The sequence below is a fragment of the Alligator sinensis genome, unplaced genomic scaffold, assembly GCF_000455745.1.
Source record: "Alligator sinensis unplaced genomic scaffold, ASM45574v1 scaffold135_2, whole genome shotgun sequence".
NCBI lineage: Eukaryota > Metazoa > Chordata > Crocodylia > Alligatoridae > Alligator > Alligator sinensis.
This window is the reverse complement of record NW_005842067.1, coordinates 1,223,844-1,239,445: the sequence shown is the minus strand read 5'-3', so window position 1 is coordinate 1,239,445 and position 15,602 is coordinate 1,223,844. Positions and strand designations below refer to the sequence as shown.

The 15,602-nt window shown below is 45.5% G+C and overlaps 1 protein-coding gene across 1 annotated transcript in view; it reads right to left on the bottom strand.

Moving 5' to 3' along the window:
• SPRY4 (sprouty RTK signaling antagonist 4) overlaps nucleotides 1-14,790 on the bottom strand; it is a 19,049-nt gene extending 4,259 nt beyond the window's left edge. Inside the window, 2 exon segments of the mRNA XM_025204075.1 lie at nucleotides 1-607; nucleotides 14,622-14,790. Of these exon segments, the coding sequence (XP_025059860.1) occupies nucleotides 1-561 (561 nt within the window). The 5' untranslated portion in view covers nucleotides 562-607; nucleotides 14,622-14,790.
• Nucleotides 14,791-15,602: the final 812 nt, after the last annotated feature.

Genomic DNA, 15,602 nt, shown 5'->3' with positions numbered 1-15,602 from the left:
GCATTCCTGGTTACACACCCAGCAAGAAGGCAGAGTCCTGGGTAGGGCACACTCCTTGCACTTGCATTTCCCACAGGCTTCGCACAGTAAAAAGTGCTTATCAAGTTCCTGAGACATGGGTCCCTTCAGATCCAAGGGTTTGCAGTTGATCACCTTGGGCTGTATCCGGACTGCTCTTGGAGAAGACTGGTCTGCCACAGGAGCTGGTGCCATGTGATCCAAGAGCCTCTGGTCTGAAGATGTGCTGCTGCTGCTACTGATGGAGCTGGGCCGTCCACTGAAAGAGATCCAGGGGTGGGTGACATCCTGCTCGCACCTCTGCAGGTGCTGGCTGATCAGCGTGGGTTCATGGGGCCCTCGGGGGCGCTTCTGCATGGCCAGCTGGGCAAGGGTGGGATTGTCAGTGTAGTCGTTCTCAATGTGAATTGTCTTCATTTGGTCAATTGGTAGGATGGTGAGGGGGTGCTGCAGCCTCCCATAGGGGATCCGGCCATCTAGCAGCGGCTGGACCATGACAGAGTTTGGAACCACCGTGATATTGTGGGGGATCCGGGGCTCCATTGGTCAGACTGGTCTTTGCTAGTAGGGAAAACTGCTCTTACGTGTCCTGAAAAAGAGAAGGAAGAAAAGGGGCACGTCCCCAAATTAACTGGGTGCTTGCAGTCACTCATTGCCAAAGCTGCCATTGCATGGAAGGGGTTATAGCCCAAAGCATGGGGCAAGGGGAGATAAAGCACTTGCTCTTGTATAAAAGGCCAGACGCTCGCATTGTCCTCTAGCACTGTTCTAGTCTCCCTAATCCTGGCCCAGCATAGCTCTTCCCAACCACGGCTAGCCTTGCCAAGCTGTACTAACCTTCCTCCCTCCTCAGTGATAGGGAGGAAAAGCAGTGAGGGAGCTGAGACTGCCGACTTGAATTACCCGTCTGTGTTCAATTAGGCTTCGTCTAGTAAATAAGCTACTCCAAAAAGATATTGACCTATTTTTCTCACCAGTCCTGAATCTCCACCCCCTGACTCCAATGTGAACAATTGCTAGGAGAGCCACAGCTTCAACTGGCAAACAGCTGGTCCACAGAGTTTGGGATGTGCTGGGTTACCAGGCTCCCTGAGCACAAACTCAGAAGAGCAGTGTTTGGCCCCGGTGGAGTCGGTATGGGGCATTCAGGCTGTTCCACAGATCTGAGATCCAAGTGTGTCTGCCCTTTGCAATTGCGTCTTTAAAGGGTAGATTGTACCTAGCATCTGTAAGGTGTACCCTTGCTGTCATGACAGTCCTTTGCCTGCTAGTCTCTCTCCCTGTGGATGGCTTGTGGGCAGGGCAGAGGTCCAAGCCAGCTAACGACAGCGGCAGAATTATTTCCTGTGGGAGAGTTGCAATAGCTTCTTAGACGATGACATTACAGAACACAGATGTCACCAAGTTCTGCCTCTACCCAACCACACCCCAAAATCCAAGGTCCAGCCATATGCAGTTCACAGAGCATGGCTCCCATAGATCTGAAGGACAGTGCCATTGTGAAAGGTCATCAGGAACGATGCTGCCAAACCAGCAGATACCAGGGTGGGAAAATTTTTCAATTAACAATAATTGTGCCTTGGATCAACCCAATTGACTAAGATACTGCTGCTGTGCAAAGGGTGGGGAGTGGGTCATGGAGACCTTACCAAGGGGAAAATTTAGTGTCAGAGGGGCTTTTACCCTTTGTACCTTGGAGTACGACCTGCTGCTGCTTGCCCAAAAGCTGCCTGGCAAAATCTGAATCCTTAGATGGTTTCAGGTTCCTGGCCCTTTGGGACAGCTCCCTCCCCACACACTTTCTACAGAGAATCTCTAGTGCTTAATTCTCCATTCTCCACAAATGCTACCTGCAGTTCTGGATACATTAACCTCCCTTCTTCCCATGCACACCTGAACCCACCCAGCTCCACTGTTCCCTTGAGGAGATGGATGGTGTGAGTTTGGAGCAGACAAGTGGAAAAGGAAGCATCTGACCAGTTTGGATTCTGGAGCCCAGGTATCCCCTATAAAGTCCCCAAATGTCATCTTAAATAGTCTGAGCCAAATCTCCCTCCTTTAGACAGATACTGTGTTAGAGGCAGTATCTTCTTTGAGGGAAAAGAAGACCTTTAAACAGGCAAAGGATGTTTCAGCCACAGTCACCGCATTGATTGCAGTGTAGACAGAACTCCCTCGTTCAGATACTGGTAGCGGTCTAGCTGTGGGAGTGCATAGCTCCGTGGGAGTAATCTACCTAGCTTGTAAGGCAGGTTTTTGCAGCCTTCTGTAGTTACACTGCTACTGGTACCTGTGCTAATTGTTAATGGAGAACTAGCTTGGATATGCCTTCACTATACCAGCCATACCCTACAACTGCAACAACCATTTCACGGATGCAAAGTACAGGTAGCTCATGCCTACAGGTAAAGCTTGCTGCAGTGAGACACTGAAAATGTGATCAGACATCACGTCACCCAAGTAACTGAGTAATCTTCAAACACCATGAATGATATTTAGTACAAATGCTGTTTACTAGCGAGGGCAGCTAAGCCCTCTATTGCTACGGTTTCTAATTTCATTGAAAGAGTGCAATTCATACTGGAGTCAGGCCAAAGACTCAACTGTAGCGTAGGACAGGAAACCACAGGAAGTAACTAAACTTAAATCAAAGAACGGAAACTACGCGGTTCAAATTTAGAAAGTGCACATTGTTTTCTAGAAGATGTGCCATTTCCTCCTTGAGTGACCTTTATATTAGTTATTAATTATATTTGAGATCAGTTAAAAGCAGCAAGTAAAACTTGAGAGGGAGTGGAAAGAGAGGGGGGCCTTCTAAAATCCAGAAAGGAAGCAGTGAGCAGTCTAAGCCCTCCCTTTTTTAAAAAGAAGAAAAGATTCACTTAGAAAAGTGTGAAAAGGTTATTTGGCCTTTACTGCAAAAGGTCAGGGAGAGAGGATAAAAGTCAGCAGAAGTTGTGCGTATATGGAAAGTACATTAAACTAAGCTATCAGAACCATGCAAAACACTATCCTAGAAGTAAAACTACCGTGTGAACTATTCACACTATCAGCAATTACCAAACTATTTCCCACTAATTAAAACATTCACTGATTTTAATACTAATGAATACACAAGCAGCAGCTGTGTAGGAGAAACTTTAAGCTATAGTTGTCCGTCTTAAAGAGATGACGAAGCTCTGTTGTAACAATCAGTTATTCTCTTGACCGAGAACTTGAACTCGGATTCTGAAGCACTGAACACTCAAACCTATCCTGAATTTGGAGGAAGATGCTGCTCTAAGCACTTCAAAAATGGTGCTCAGCATCCTGCAGGATAGGGCTTTTGCAGTGAAACTGGACTCCAGAACACGAATTAGTGCTTAGAACAGTACATGCCTTTTCTGAAGCGTTGGTTGTAGCGGTGTTGGTTTAAGGACATAGGCAGATGAGGTTCTCCAGGGCTAAGTACAGACAATCAAAAAGCCCAAAGCTTTACTGATTCAGTCTTTGCAGGTTAGTCTGAGCTGCAAAGACTGAACTAATAAGCAAATGAACAGACAGTCGCTTTGGATTCAGGAAATGCAGCCACATGTCTGCAGTGGCTCAAGCCAAAAGCTGGGGGGGGAAGGGGAGGTGCTAGAGGATGGCTCCTCTGGCACATAGCCAGCATAGGGTGTGTGTTTGCTTCCTCTTTCTGCTGCCCCTCAGATCTCTGGGATTTGCAGTCCAGACTCACAACAAACAAGACTCTGCAGGGTTGCTCATTGCTTCCTCTTCCAGGTGTCTCTGGGATTTGCAATCCAGTCACAGCCAGCACTAAGTAGGCAGGGCAGGAAGCTCCATACTCAGAGGAAGAGAAGTTTAACTCCCCTCCTTGGTCCCAGACCCCAGCAGGGGTTTGCCTGGGGAGTCCAGCGAGCCAGCCCTCACTGCTCCAGCTAGGGATCAGAGGGCAGGGCCAGCCCTGCTCTCTGGATCAGATAGCACTCACTCACATTCACAGAAGTTTAGGGCTGGAAGGTACCTCACAGCTCAGCCCAGGGCTGCAAAGCATGCTAGGAGACTCAGATTTAACTTGAACTGGAAGGAGTATGGGACACAAGTTTCATAAACTGGTTTGACCTAAAAACAGTTAAGTCTGATACTACATTGAACCAGGTTTATCCTAAACCAGTTTCAAAATGGCTGAAGCTGGTTTATGTGCACTGAGCTTGTGTTCTGTTACAGGTTTAAACCAGTTCCTGATCATTTAAACCAGTTTCTATGCAACTTGTCTCCAGTCCAGAACATAAAACACCAGCAGACTCCACCTATGCCTGAAGAAGGACATTTGTGCCTGAAAGCTTGCAAAGAAAAGTTTTTCCAATTATGTAGTTGGTCTAATAAAAGATATCACATTTACCCAAAGAACCTTGTCTGCCTATGCCTTTTCTGATGCATTAGTATAACATGTTGGCTGCTATGCTTGAAAGACAAGAAACAAGACAAAAATGCTTTCTCCACTAAGAATAATGCAGGTCCTTATTGGCAGCTTAGTCATTAGGCTACTGTCCTTTGCCATTCAACAAGTCTCTAGTTACTTTTCCTTAATTATTTGCCAAGAGTAAAGAAATTGACAATGTGCTCTTTTAAAGAAAGAGAAAGTAAAAAAGGAATATTCCCTACTCCTGTTCTTATCTCCAACATTGTGGAACTAGCAATAAAATGCTCACATACCAAATGCTTGAAAAAACTGTTTGTTAAAATTTAGCTGTGATATCCAATAATTAGGGGAATAAGGAAAAAACTGGTATTTTAATTTTGTCTGCTAGGGTTCAGTGTTGTATTTATATAAAAGTGCTACCTGCAAGTAAGAATTCAATATTATACAACATGTTAAGCTCCACGATTGTCAGGGGTTTTAACTTGTAAGAACCTAGGATTTTTAGAAAGCTTGATGGGGAGAGATGCAGCACTTTTGTTTGGAAAGCTGGGCATTTCAGCACCACTGACCATACGAGTGTTGATGGACCGGTATAAGAGGGTGGAATTCTGCAGGCCTACATCTCTTCCCATCTCACTGTCAGTGGTATGTTCATTGCACACCTGTATTTTCTTTTAGTAAGCTAAAGCATGTTCACCTATAGCTTCCAGAAACTGGCAGGAGTTGATTTAGCTCCAGCTGTCTTTTAGTACAAGTTAGTGGCATTGTCTCAAGTCACAGCAGGTCTAAGTGGAGCCCATAGATTATCATTATTTTAATGTGTTTTTTATGTCAATATACATGATGAAGGGGGATCGCTTTTATCCTGTAGGCTGTGTCTAACAACCTTCTGTGCAAACAGCATCAGGTTTAGTAAAAATTATGATTTTTCTATTTATGTAGCACCTTTCATCCCCAGAGAAACATTAAACACTTTGCAAACTAGAGGACTGAACCTGCACCACTGAATTCAGTGCATGTGTGTACATACCACATCAAGGAAAAGCAACTCTCTAACAAAGGGCAAACAGCAGGATGCTTTTAGGGAAAGTGCGAGTGCATACTGCGTCTTTGGTGTTTAAGTCTTGTCTTATGGGCTCTGCCAATCAGAGATGGTTGCGCAGAACTAGTGATCATACCACTTGTATTCAAGGTGTTCCCCTAAATTAGTATCATTTTCTGTGGCGTAGTGTCTGTAGCCAGGTACAGCAAGTGTTACTCCCAGAAGTAGCTCACATGCAGGCAGGCATTAGAAAGTGGCATTAACAGAGATGATTATGGTAGTCAGAATACATTTTTAATGTAGCTTTCCTGGACATTTCAAGATGATCAAGGCTGGGGAAAAAAAAAAATCACAACGCAGAACATTTTCCAGACACCCTCAAATCACTTGCCCCACAATAGGCAAGTCTGGCAGGCAGGGAAATGGAAGTATGCAGAGGTTAGTCAATAAAGCCAAGGTAAACCCAAACATCCCAGCTCCTAATCCTAAACATGCTACAATATCCTACCCTCTTTTAGTATTTGAATTAGTTTGTCTCCCGATTCTTTAGAAACGTAACAGCTGAACTGGGGTCTTATCCTACTAAACCTTAATTGTTCGGACTCGAGCATGTTTAGAACAAAGTCCATTTTATGATATCGCTGGTATTTCCCCAAAGGATTCTGCTGCGTGATCTGTGGCCACCTGCTCACCAAACCATTCAGTGGTAGAAGACTGAACTTCTATAAGGACTAACTAGACATGGACCTGAGTGGCATTCGATCTGCAAGGTGGTTACCACAATTTAAATCACTGGTGATGACAATGACATTTTATGATCCACTAATTTTAGCTTGTGTTGGCTCACCTGCTCGGTTCACCAGCATGCGCTCTGAGCTATGGTACTGAGGGCTGGCAGCTAAAGTCCTCCTTATCTTTTAATAACTGGGCCATGATAAAAACAGCCCTCTGACTTGCCAGCTGTTATGCACAGCTTCCTTGTGGATGACAAGCTGCTTGTAGGTAGAGCGATTAGAAGAGTAGGAGATGCACCGGACACCCAAGTTCTGACACAAGATTTGATGACTAGCCTTTGACAGTGCCTGGAGAGGGTCCGAGAAGGATCTTCAATACATTTCACCCAATCCCCTGTACATGGAACAGGATAGCACTAAGATAAGAGCCCAAGATTAGGCTCAGGACTTGATCCATGGACCTTCTTGACCCAAAACAAGACAACACGAGGGAGTTTTCCTTCATACGGTTTCAGTCGGCTCATTTCTGCCTTCATGGGCACATTCTGAGCTCTCATCAGCTTAACTGGGAGCCTTACCACAACCATCACAACTTCCCCCCCATTTGGTTTTATTTCTGGGAAGCAAAACAACTACACTTGGAGCTAGAGGTGGCATTAACAGAGATAAAAGACTCCAAGAAGTGTGGTGGGGCGAAGTAAGAAAGGCGTCTTGTATAACAAGTCAATATAATGTTGGGTTTAGCTGCTGGAAGCATGCTGAGGCATCAAGTTCTCTGCTAAAGAGCTGAGAAATGCAGCTCCTCTTTGCCAAGAAAGATGGATTATACATTCAGGGCACCTGCTAGGAAGTCACCAAAATGCATGGCTTGAAATGATGGCATCCTAGAAAGCGCTCTCTCTGTGGTAACTACATCTCTAATCAGAACCATCTATTTGGCAAAAATCAAGACCTTGGAAGGAAGGGAAAGGAAAAGCAAAGCTGCTGTTGGGTGAACTGCTACAGTGTTTCACAGGAAGCCCCTCCCCCCCCTCCGAAAATTAGCCTGTTTTGCCCATGTTGAGCAGCCAACTGTGCCTCAAGTCACTCCAGGGACTCAGATGTTAAGATGACCTAATTCAGCACAGATCGCTTGGAGCTGGTCACTGTGTCGAGGTAGTGAAGCGGCTCTAGACAGAGGAGGATGTATGCACAAGTCAATGCTGTTGGACAGCTCAGGTTTTGCTGCTTTTTTGAACTGATGCGTTTTGATTCTGGCCTTTGAAGTAGTCTTGGTTACCGGAGGCCGAGAGAGAGTTGATCAGAAAATGTTAAAAATTTGATGAGAAAAAAGGAACATTTCTGCTGGTTCCTACTGACCAGCTGCAAAGGACTGGTCAGACTCTTGCAAACTCAGATTTCTATATCCAGGGCTATCATTTGGGCACTGCTTACAAACGCCAAATTCACTCACTTTTCCTACCCAGCCCTGCATGTTGTTAAAGTGCCTTCTTGACAAACATGTAGTTTTGCAGGTGCCCACCCTGTAGTTCGTCTGCAGGGAAGGGATTGATGCTATCATAAAAAGAGAGAGAGGAATCTCCCCCTGCTTTGTGTCTAGAGTGAGGAAACAACTTGCAGCTTACATAGCTCTCTTCCAGATGGCATCCGAGCCAATTGAGTATTCAGAAAAGAATGCACAACTCATGTTGATTAGCCTGTGTAAGATAAGCATGCACGCAGAAGGCCCAGCATGTTGTAGGAAAAAAAAAAAAAATCTGTTGACTTGTGATGCAAAACATGAAAGTGATGTATTTTAAAAAAGGAAGAGAGAGGAGAGAGGAAATAGTAAGGCAAGATAGATACTCTGTGAAGACTTCTGTTCACTAGGCAGTAAAATAATTTGATAAAAAAAAATTACAGTATCAAGTTAAACTTAATTCTCTGTACAGGATACCTAATATATAGCCAGCCCCAGACAAAGTGGTGCCTTGCTGGTTCTATTCACATTCTGATTAAGTAACTGGCCCTGCCTTCAGGCCTTGATGCTCTGGTGCTTAAGCAAGTGTGTCACTTGAGATATGTTGGTATTCCCATTGTGCTGCATGAGTGCCTTCAAATCCACAGCATCTCTCAAGGTGCTGATGCAATTCTAGGTGAAGATTTCATGCAAATTCTGATTCAGGACTGCTGTGCAAATACTTCTTGCATAAAATTAGTTACTTTATCAATAATCAATGCAGACATGCCTATGCCAGTAAACCAGGCATAGACTTACCAGGTCTGACTTTACAGGCTTTTTTCTGAACTCAACAGGAGGATAATCTAATGAAAATAGTCCCAAAATTAGTTGAACCTTTGAATTTAAATGGGCTCCTGCAGGTCAACTGAAAGCTCCCATGAGCCAGAGAAGTAAAAAATAAGTCATCTTTATACAGCTATGTAAAACTTTTAAATGTAATGAATAGCCACATCACAGATCTGTACCTTTTTTTTTTTTCCTAAAGCAGAAGTTGGTCATAATATGCAGCTCTTCCCAAGAATGAACCTTGTGGTTACTTAATGTTAGTTCCACAAAACTGAACCACAACAACTACGTTGAATTTCTCCACCTAGATAAGAGATTTTTTTAAATATACATGGTCTTGCCAGTATCTGAACTATTACTGTGCTGCAAAATAGTTTTCTAAAATGTTAGGGTTTGTAAAACATCATTTTAAAATGGAGCATGGCATAGCACTTCTTGTGGTACCCATTCAAACTTGGAAGTTTTGTTGGATTTCCTTATGGAAAAGTCCTACAGAATTTTTTGCACTATTTTTATGTACGTATAGAATTTAGAAAGTTAGTCTTCCTATAGAAGGCTGTGAGCAAGTCACAAAAACCTACAGTAGAACGTATTCTCTATTCAATTCTGTAGGTTTAGGGCAACCTTCTATAGAATCCTATCTGTTTAACACCTATTAAATTATTTTTCATTTTCTAGATGTCAGGCAATTTTCTCTTCAGCTTGCGGGGGGAACAAAATGGTCTTTGCATTGTTTAATACAGTGCTGATATGCAGTTTGATAGTGTGTCTTATTCAGCTAATACCCACTAGCTTACATTTATGTAATGGGCACGTAGGAATAACAAGATATTGAATACGAGTGCTGGACAAAGAGCCTAGTCTCCACTACCCATTTACTATGGCCCAGAAATGCATCTATACGTTCAAGACTGAAAAGTTTCTATTCTGAAGGATGCCAAGTGCTCACACCTCCTATAAATCAACAAAAGTGGCAGCTGCTCAAGCCCAAAGCAGCACTGCTGCATCTAGGCCACTTTTTGCAAGGTTCAGTTGTTAACATGCACATATCCTGCCCTTAAATCAATGCAGTCTAAAAAGAGAAACCCCAAACATGTTGTGAGCTTATTCGGTAATACATTTATCACCACCTGGATCAAAGCTGTAATGCAGTTCGGCACTGGGAGCTCTCTGCCATGTCAGTATCAAGTATTGATTTTGGGGGGTTACAATTAGTGCTTTTAATTAAGATCATGCTTTATAAAAAGTAAGAATTCTTCTTAGGAGGTCTCAGAGACAGCAGTTAGTCAGTCTTCAGCCTTCTGCACAGGCACGTAAAGTGGGACTTTGCAGTGGTCACTCACCTTGTCACTTGGAGGTTTCCGCTGGTGCCTCTCAGGCAAACGGGTTCTTTCCCAGGATACCGGGCTGTTGTGTGGCACGGGGGTGTGATGCTGCCATGGCTCACTCCACCCTCGCTACCATCTTTAGACAGTGCTCTGTTCATATCAATTACCCGGACCCAGACTCGAACTCTGGCTACGTGCTGACCCACGGCAGAGGCTTCCTTTGAAACTCAAAAGATCCTCACAGCATTGAACTCTGCTCACTCTTCAAATGCTCCTCTCCTAGGCTTTCATTTTATGGCAGTATCCAAATGGGGCGGAGCCTAGTGCAGACCAAGGTCCGTCTCTCTGCCTTTCAGCATAACCTGTAGCAACCCTCCTAGCATAATAAACAGCGAGCTCCAATTTCTGTAGGATCCTCCCTTCAAGCATTTCAAAGTACTTTCCAGGCATCATGATCCCTAAATCCCCGAGGTATGGAGATGCTATTGCAGAGTGGCCAAGTGAAACATCCTTATCTTATGTGATTTCAAAGAAAGAAACTGGCCCCAAGATGATGCAGTGGGGAAGTGTGTTTGGAGCAGAAACCAGAGATCTTCCAATTCCCTGTCCTGTCATCTAGCCACTAGATTACGCTTTGTCAGATTCCCAGCAAGAAGCTATTGGGTTTTTGGGCTCTCCGCATAGGAATGCAAGGCCTTTTCTTCCAACAAGAAAATCTGGGCCATATTACAAGCTCATTTGAAATACTTTTGGAACCTAAATTGCTCCTGTTGTTAGCACCAGAGAACCTTGGCACACGTAGTCTATCAATGAAATTGTGCTCATTCTTCTTGAGGTACACAGTCAGCAAACTTGAGATAAGGCAACAGGACAACAAGAGCAGAAACTCTGGCGCGAGAGCAAAGTCTAAACACAGATTAATAGTCCAAACCCTGAAAATCAAGGAAAATGTGTAGAAAGTGTGGACTGTAAGAGCCCATGGTGAATCCTTATCAAGGTAGTTGCCATTCTAATATGGCATTATGCTCAAAGGGCTCAGGATTGTAGCCTTCCTTTTCTGTGGTTTGCCATACCGTGGTGTAGAGGCAAATTCATCTAGAAAACCCCCCTAAGCTAACCAGAGCTGCAGAATGTCCAATCTTTACATCCATGCACAACAAGAGCATAACCATTCTGGTGTCAGAGCAACAATGAACGTCGAGATTTACCACTGTTCAACCACACGGCTCCAAAGTTAGTCGGGGGAGGGAAGAAAAAAAAAGACCAAAATACGTAGAATATGGGCTAAAAATGAAGCTGGATTATCTGCTTGGCCTGTGACAGGGCAGCTGGCAATGGAAATATAGAAAGGGCAAAGCAAATGAATCCTTTTTGTGAAGAGTGGGGAAAAAATATGGGGGTTAATTGAAGAGAGATACCAAGTGATCTGGGATACGCAGGAATACTAGAGTCTTATTCACACCTTCACTGAGGGTAGACAGCACAAAAACCATTCTGAACGGTAAATATTGCTCACTATATCTACTGCAAGGAGACCACAAACTAATCCTGCCTAGGCAGCAAAGCTGGAGGATGAAGAACTGGTTTGATCTGAATCTTGGCAAAAGGGAACAGCTGAACGATGGCTGAATAAATTCCAACCTTGCCTTTGGTTAGAATGATGTCCTCAACCAAATTAAAAGAGGACCCTGTAGTGTGTGCACATTTACATGAGAAGGTTTATGAATGGTACCTTTATAACTGTAAACTTCATTTAGATTTGATTAAAAAACTAAACAAAACATTGAAACAGAACAAAAACAAAATAAAACAAAAAATCCCATTAATGAAGGAGGAAACCCCCCCCCCTACAGACTTTTCCCATTTCTATACAATGCCTACCACCCTTTCAATCATATTGAAATGAATAAGACAGATGAATGTTCCTCCCTTGGCCATATAAGCATAGCTGAAGTTTTCACCAAGAAGAATTGGAAGGGGGGAACCACCTCCCACCCCCAAAAACCCCGCAAAACCTGGAAAGCTTTATGGGGAAAACCTGCCTCTTGCAGATGAGGCACTAGATCTGTGCCAGTGGTTCTGAAATTCAGAAGCTGGGAAAATTAACCTGCAACCATTCCAAAAGCTGCCCCTGTCCAGCTGCCCCTTCCTGCAGTGCAAGTGATTCACATCATGAATTTCCTGGTCTCTAGGGTTTACAATTCATCTTCAGTAGCTCCTCTGCTTTTTATGGTTTTGCCCCTGTACGGCAGTATTTATTTTAAGGTCAGAGAATTAAATAAGAAGTCTCCAAATCAGCTCTTTTAAGCTAATGCAAGTGCTGCTCATCATTTAGAAGGCTTTATGCTAAGTGTAGGAAATTGTACTGCATTAGATTTAAAAAAAAAAAAAAAAAATGTCGAACACAGCTATTCCTCCAGTTGTTTGCCTAGAGAGAGGCAGCTTTAGATACTAAGGCTGAACTTGGAAAGCTGCATATTTGGAAAGTCAACATGTTTAATGAGTTTTTTGCTATTTGTGTTAATATTGGAAGAATGAGATAAAGCGAACTAAACATCGTTGCAACGGGAGTAAAAGGGAGGTCAATGCCATTTTGTTGAAGTTGGGGGATGATTTTAAGAAATAATATTTCCCAACCTGATTTGGGAATCAATTATAGTTTTATAAAAAAAGGCTTCTGCTTTAAGAGGTAAACAAATCATTTTCTCCCTGAACGCACCTCACAAGGAATTTCCAAAGAAGGACTGCAGCTTTCAGAAATGGTCCTTTTTATTTTGCAATACCAACAGAGTCCCTTCTATCAACAGAACACAGCAGCCTGTGCAAAATGGCACATTTATCAATGAGACATCCACAGTAGGGTTCCAGTAACAGAGAACAACCAATCCTCCCTCTATCATTCATTTTTATATGGAGAAGGGGGAGCTAGTCATCGAGATCATTGCAATTCAGTGCACAAATTGCAGCTTTATTGTTTGACCCAAAGAGGGGGGGGGGGGGGGGGGGGAGGGCTTAACATTGAACATGTACAGCTTCAAATCATGGAAGATGAATGGAGACTGTGAGCTGATTTTTAGCATACTGTAGCCTCAGCCTGCTTTGGAACGAGGGCAGTACAAGAAGTTCTAAAGAATGAAAAATGGATATTCCCTACTCTGGGTAATTCATGAGTGTTTTCCCTCCATCTTCCTTAAAATAAAAGAAAAAAGAAAAAAAAAAAAGCAGTTTGGCCATATAATATTTAAATTAAGAAATCAGACCCTTTTTGGGGGGATTATATTGCAGAACAGGCAGCCAATGCAATAAATTATTTTTGAACACTTGAGGAGAAAGAAAGAACGAAGCCCTTTCTCCCGTGATTAATGCTCATTCCTGTTTGCACTGCCATTTCCAAGGTCTGCATTTCCAATCCTGCTCTCTGCTTAGACCCCTGTGCAGAAGTCCCTTTCTGGTTTTTCCATTTCCTCTCTGATAATGAATTTTCAGAACATGTAGTCTGTAGTCTCGTCTTTCTCCTATGATGCTAGAACTGGTACCAGGGAAGAAAAAATCTGAGCTTCTCCCTGCTACGCAGTTGATGAAGGGCACCCAAGACGCAATTCTGCTCCATCCATGTAACATGCATCATATCGGTTTATCAGTACATGATTCTACACACAAGGCTTTATTAATGATCCACAGTTTGAAACCACAGCCCCATCCAAGAAAAACTGAAGCAACACAACCCCACAGCAGCACAGGGGATGGCATAGGGGGAGCAGAACAGAGCAGAAATGGAGCAAAAAGTAAAGGAAAAGGGAATTGCAGGACAGTTGCATGAAATAAAATGCTAAGGAGCAAAGGTCATGCAGCAAAGATCTGACGCTCCCGGGACTCAGCTCTGAAGTGTCCTATTATGGAGACAGCTCCGGATCCACTTAACATTAACAAGAGGGAGAGAGGGCTTGGTGGGGAGAAGAAATACATAAGAGCTGTCCTCAGACTCCAAAGAAGTATGTGCTGCTCTTAATGGTAAATCTGGGGGAGCCTGAATTTATCTCCTTTTGGTGTAGGAAGCATAGGGGTGGGGAAGGGCAGAGAAAACAACTCCGCACCCACAGCACCCATCCATTTCTACCACAGCCTCCCCAAACCCCAGTGTGACAAAAACCGCCTGCCCTGCACAGGCACCAAAGGCAGCTGGGGAGCAGGGACAGGAGTTCAGCCGAGACCAGCGGCGACACCAATGCAAATCCTGCAGGAACCAGGACCTTTCTTGCTCTTTCCCCGAATGCAAATCCCGCTTTAGGTAATGAAGGGCCACACAGCTACATAGGTAGATCCCAGATACAAACATGCGTGTGGGCAGACACGCACACATGTACGTGGACGGAACTGCATACACAGGCTTCAGAGAGCCAAGACGCACCCACACACGACCCCTTTCCAGCATTATTGATCAGAAACACATACATATATATACACACACACACATATATATAGATTATCTATATCCAGATAGACATATAGATAGATAGATTTTATATAGAGAGACAGAGAGATCTATATATCTAGATAGATGGATATAGATCTCTGTGTGTGTGTATATATATATATATATGTAAATAAATCTATCTATATCTACACACACACACAGATGTGCGTGTATATTTAGATATACATATACATATATGTGCACACATACATATGTGCGTGTACGTGCGTTTCTGCTCACTAGTGCCGGGGCAGCAGCGACCCCGCACTCCCCCGGGCAGGACTCAGTCCCCGCGGGTCTCCGCGGCCCCCGCCCGCCGCGCTCCGCACTTACTCGCAGGAATTGAGCCGAGACCATGTCTCACCGGGCGACTTAATCCCACCTCGGAGCGAGATGCGAGGGCAGCCCGGCCGCGAGGGAAGGAGGGAAGGCAGGAAGGAGCCGAGAGCTGCGCTGTCAGCCGCAGCCGCTGCCCCCTCCCGCCCGCCTCGCTTCCCCCAGCCGCTGCCTGGGAAAATGGCTATTTTATGAATGGGAGGGTAGGGACCCCCCTCTACGCATGCGCGGCCGCCCGACTCTATGAATGGGTGGGCACCGCGGCCGCAGGGCGCATGCTCTGCTCGCTTTTATGAATGGGGGGCCGGAAAGGAGCGCGTCGCGGGCTGTGAAGGTTGGAGCCGGCTGCGGCTTTTTATGAATGGAGGCAGGCGGTAGCTGCGCGCGCACCGCCCCCAGCCGAGCCCGAGGTAACGCGCCGTGCCGCAGCGTGTGCCCGCGGGGGCGCCACTCACTTGTGCTCTGGGTGGTGCCAGGGCGCGTGCACGTGGTCGTGCAACGGGCACGCGCACCCCCGCCTCGCAGTAAGGGCTGGCACCGCGCCGTCCCCCCGGGGCCGCCCCACGCGGGACCGGGCTGCTGGCCGCCTCCGCCCCCCCGCAGGCTCCGGCTGCCCCTTGGGACGTGCCTGCGGGCACGAGCGACAGGCAGCGCCCGGGGGCGCAGATCTGCGCTCGTTGTCCCGTGATGGAGACGGGGAGGGGGAGAGGACACTGGCAAGTGAGCGGGTGGGAGAGGAGGCAGCAGCTCCTTCTCCTGGTGCTGGAAGGAGCCTGGGGCCGGCTGTGGCCTGCTGCGAGCCACCCAAGTGCTGCGGTGGCAGCTGTGGCCCTGGGTCTCGGTCCCTCACGGGGCTGCGACGTCGCACGAGACATTCCTGAGCCCCGATTCTGCCCTCTGTGTCTCTCTCCCCTTGGTGCAGCGGGTGCAAAGGGAGGGCAGCGCAGGTGTCCTTGCGCTGCTGCCCAGGGGGCGGCT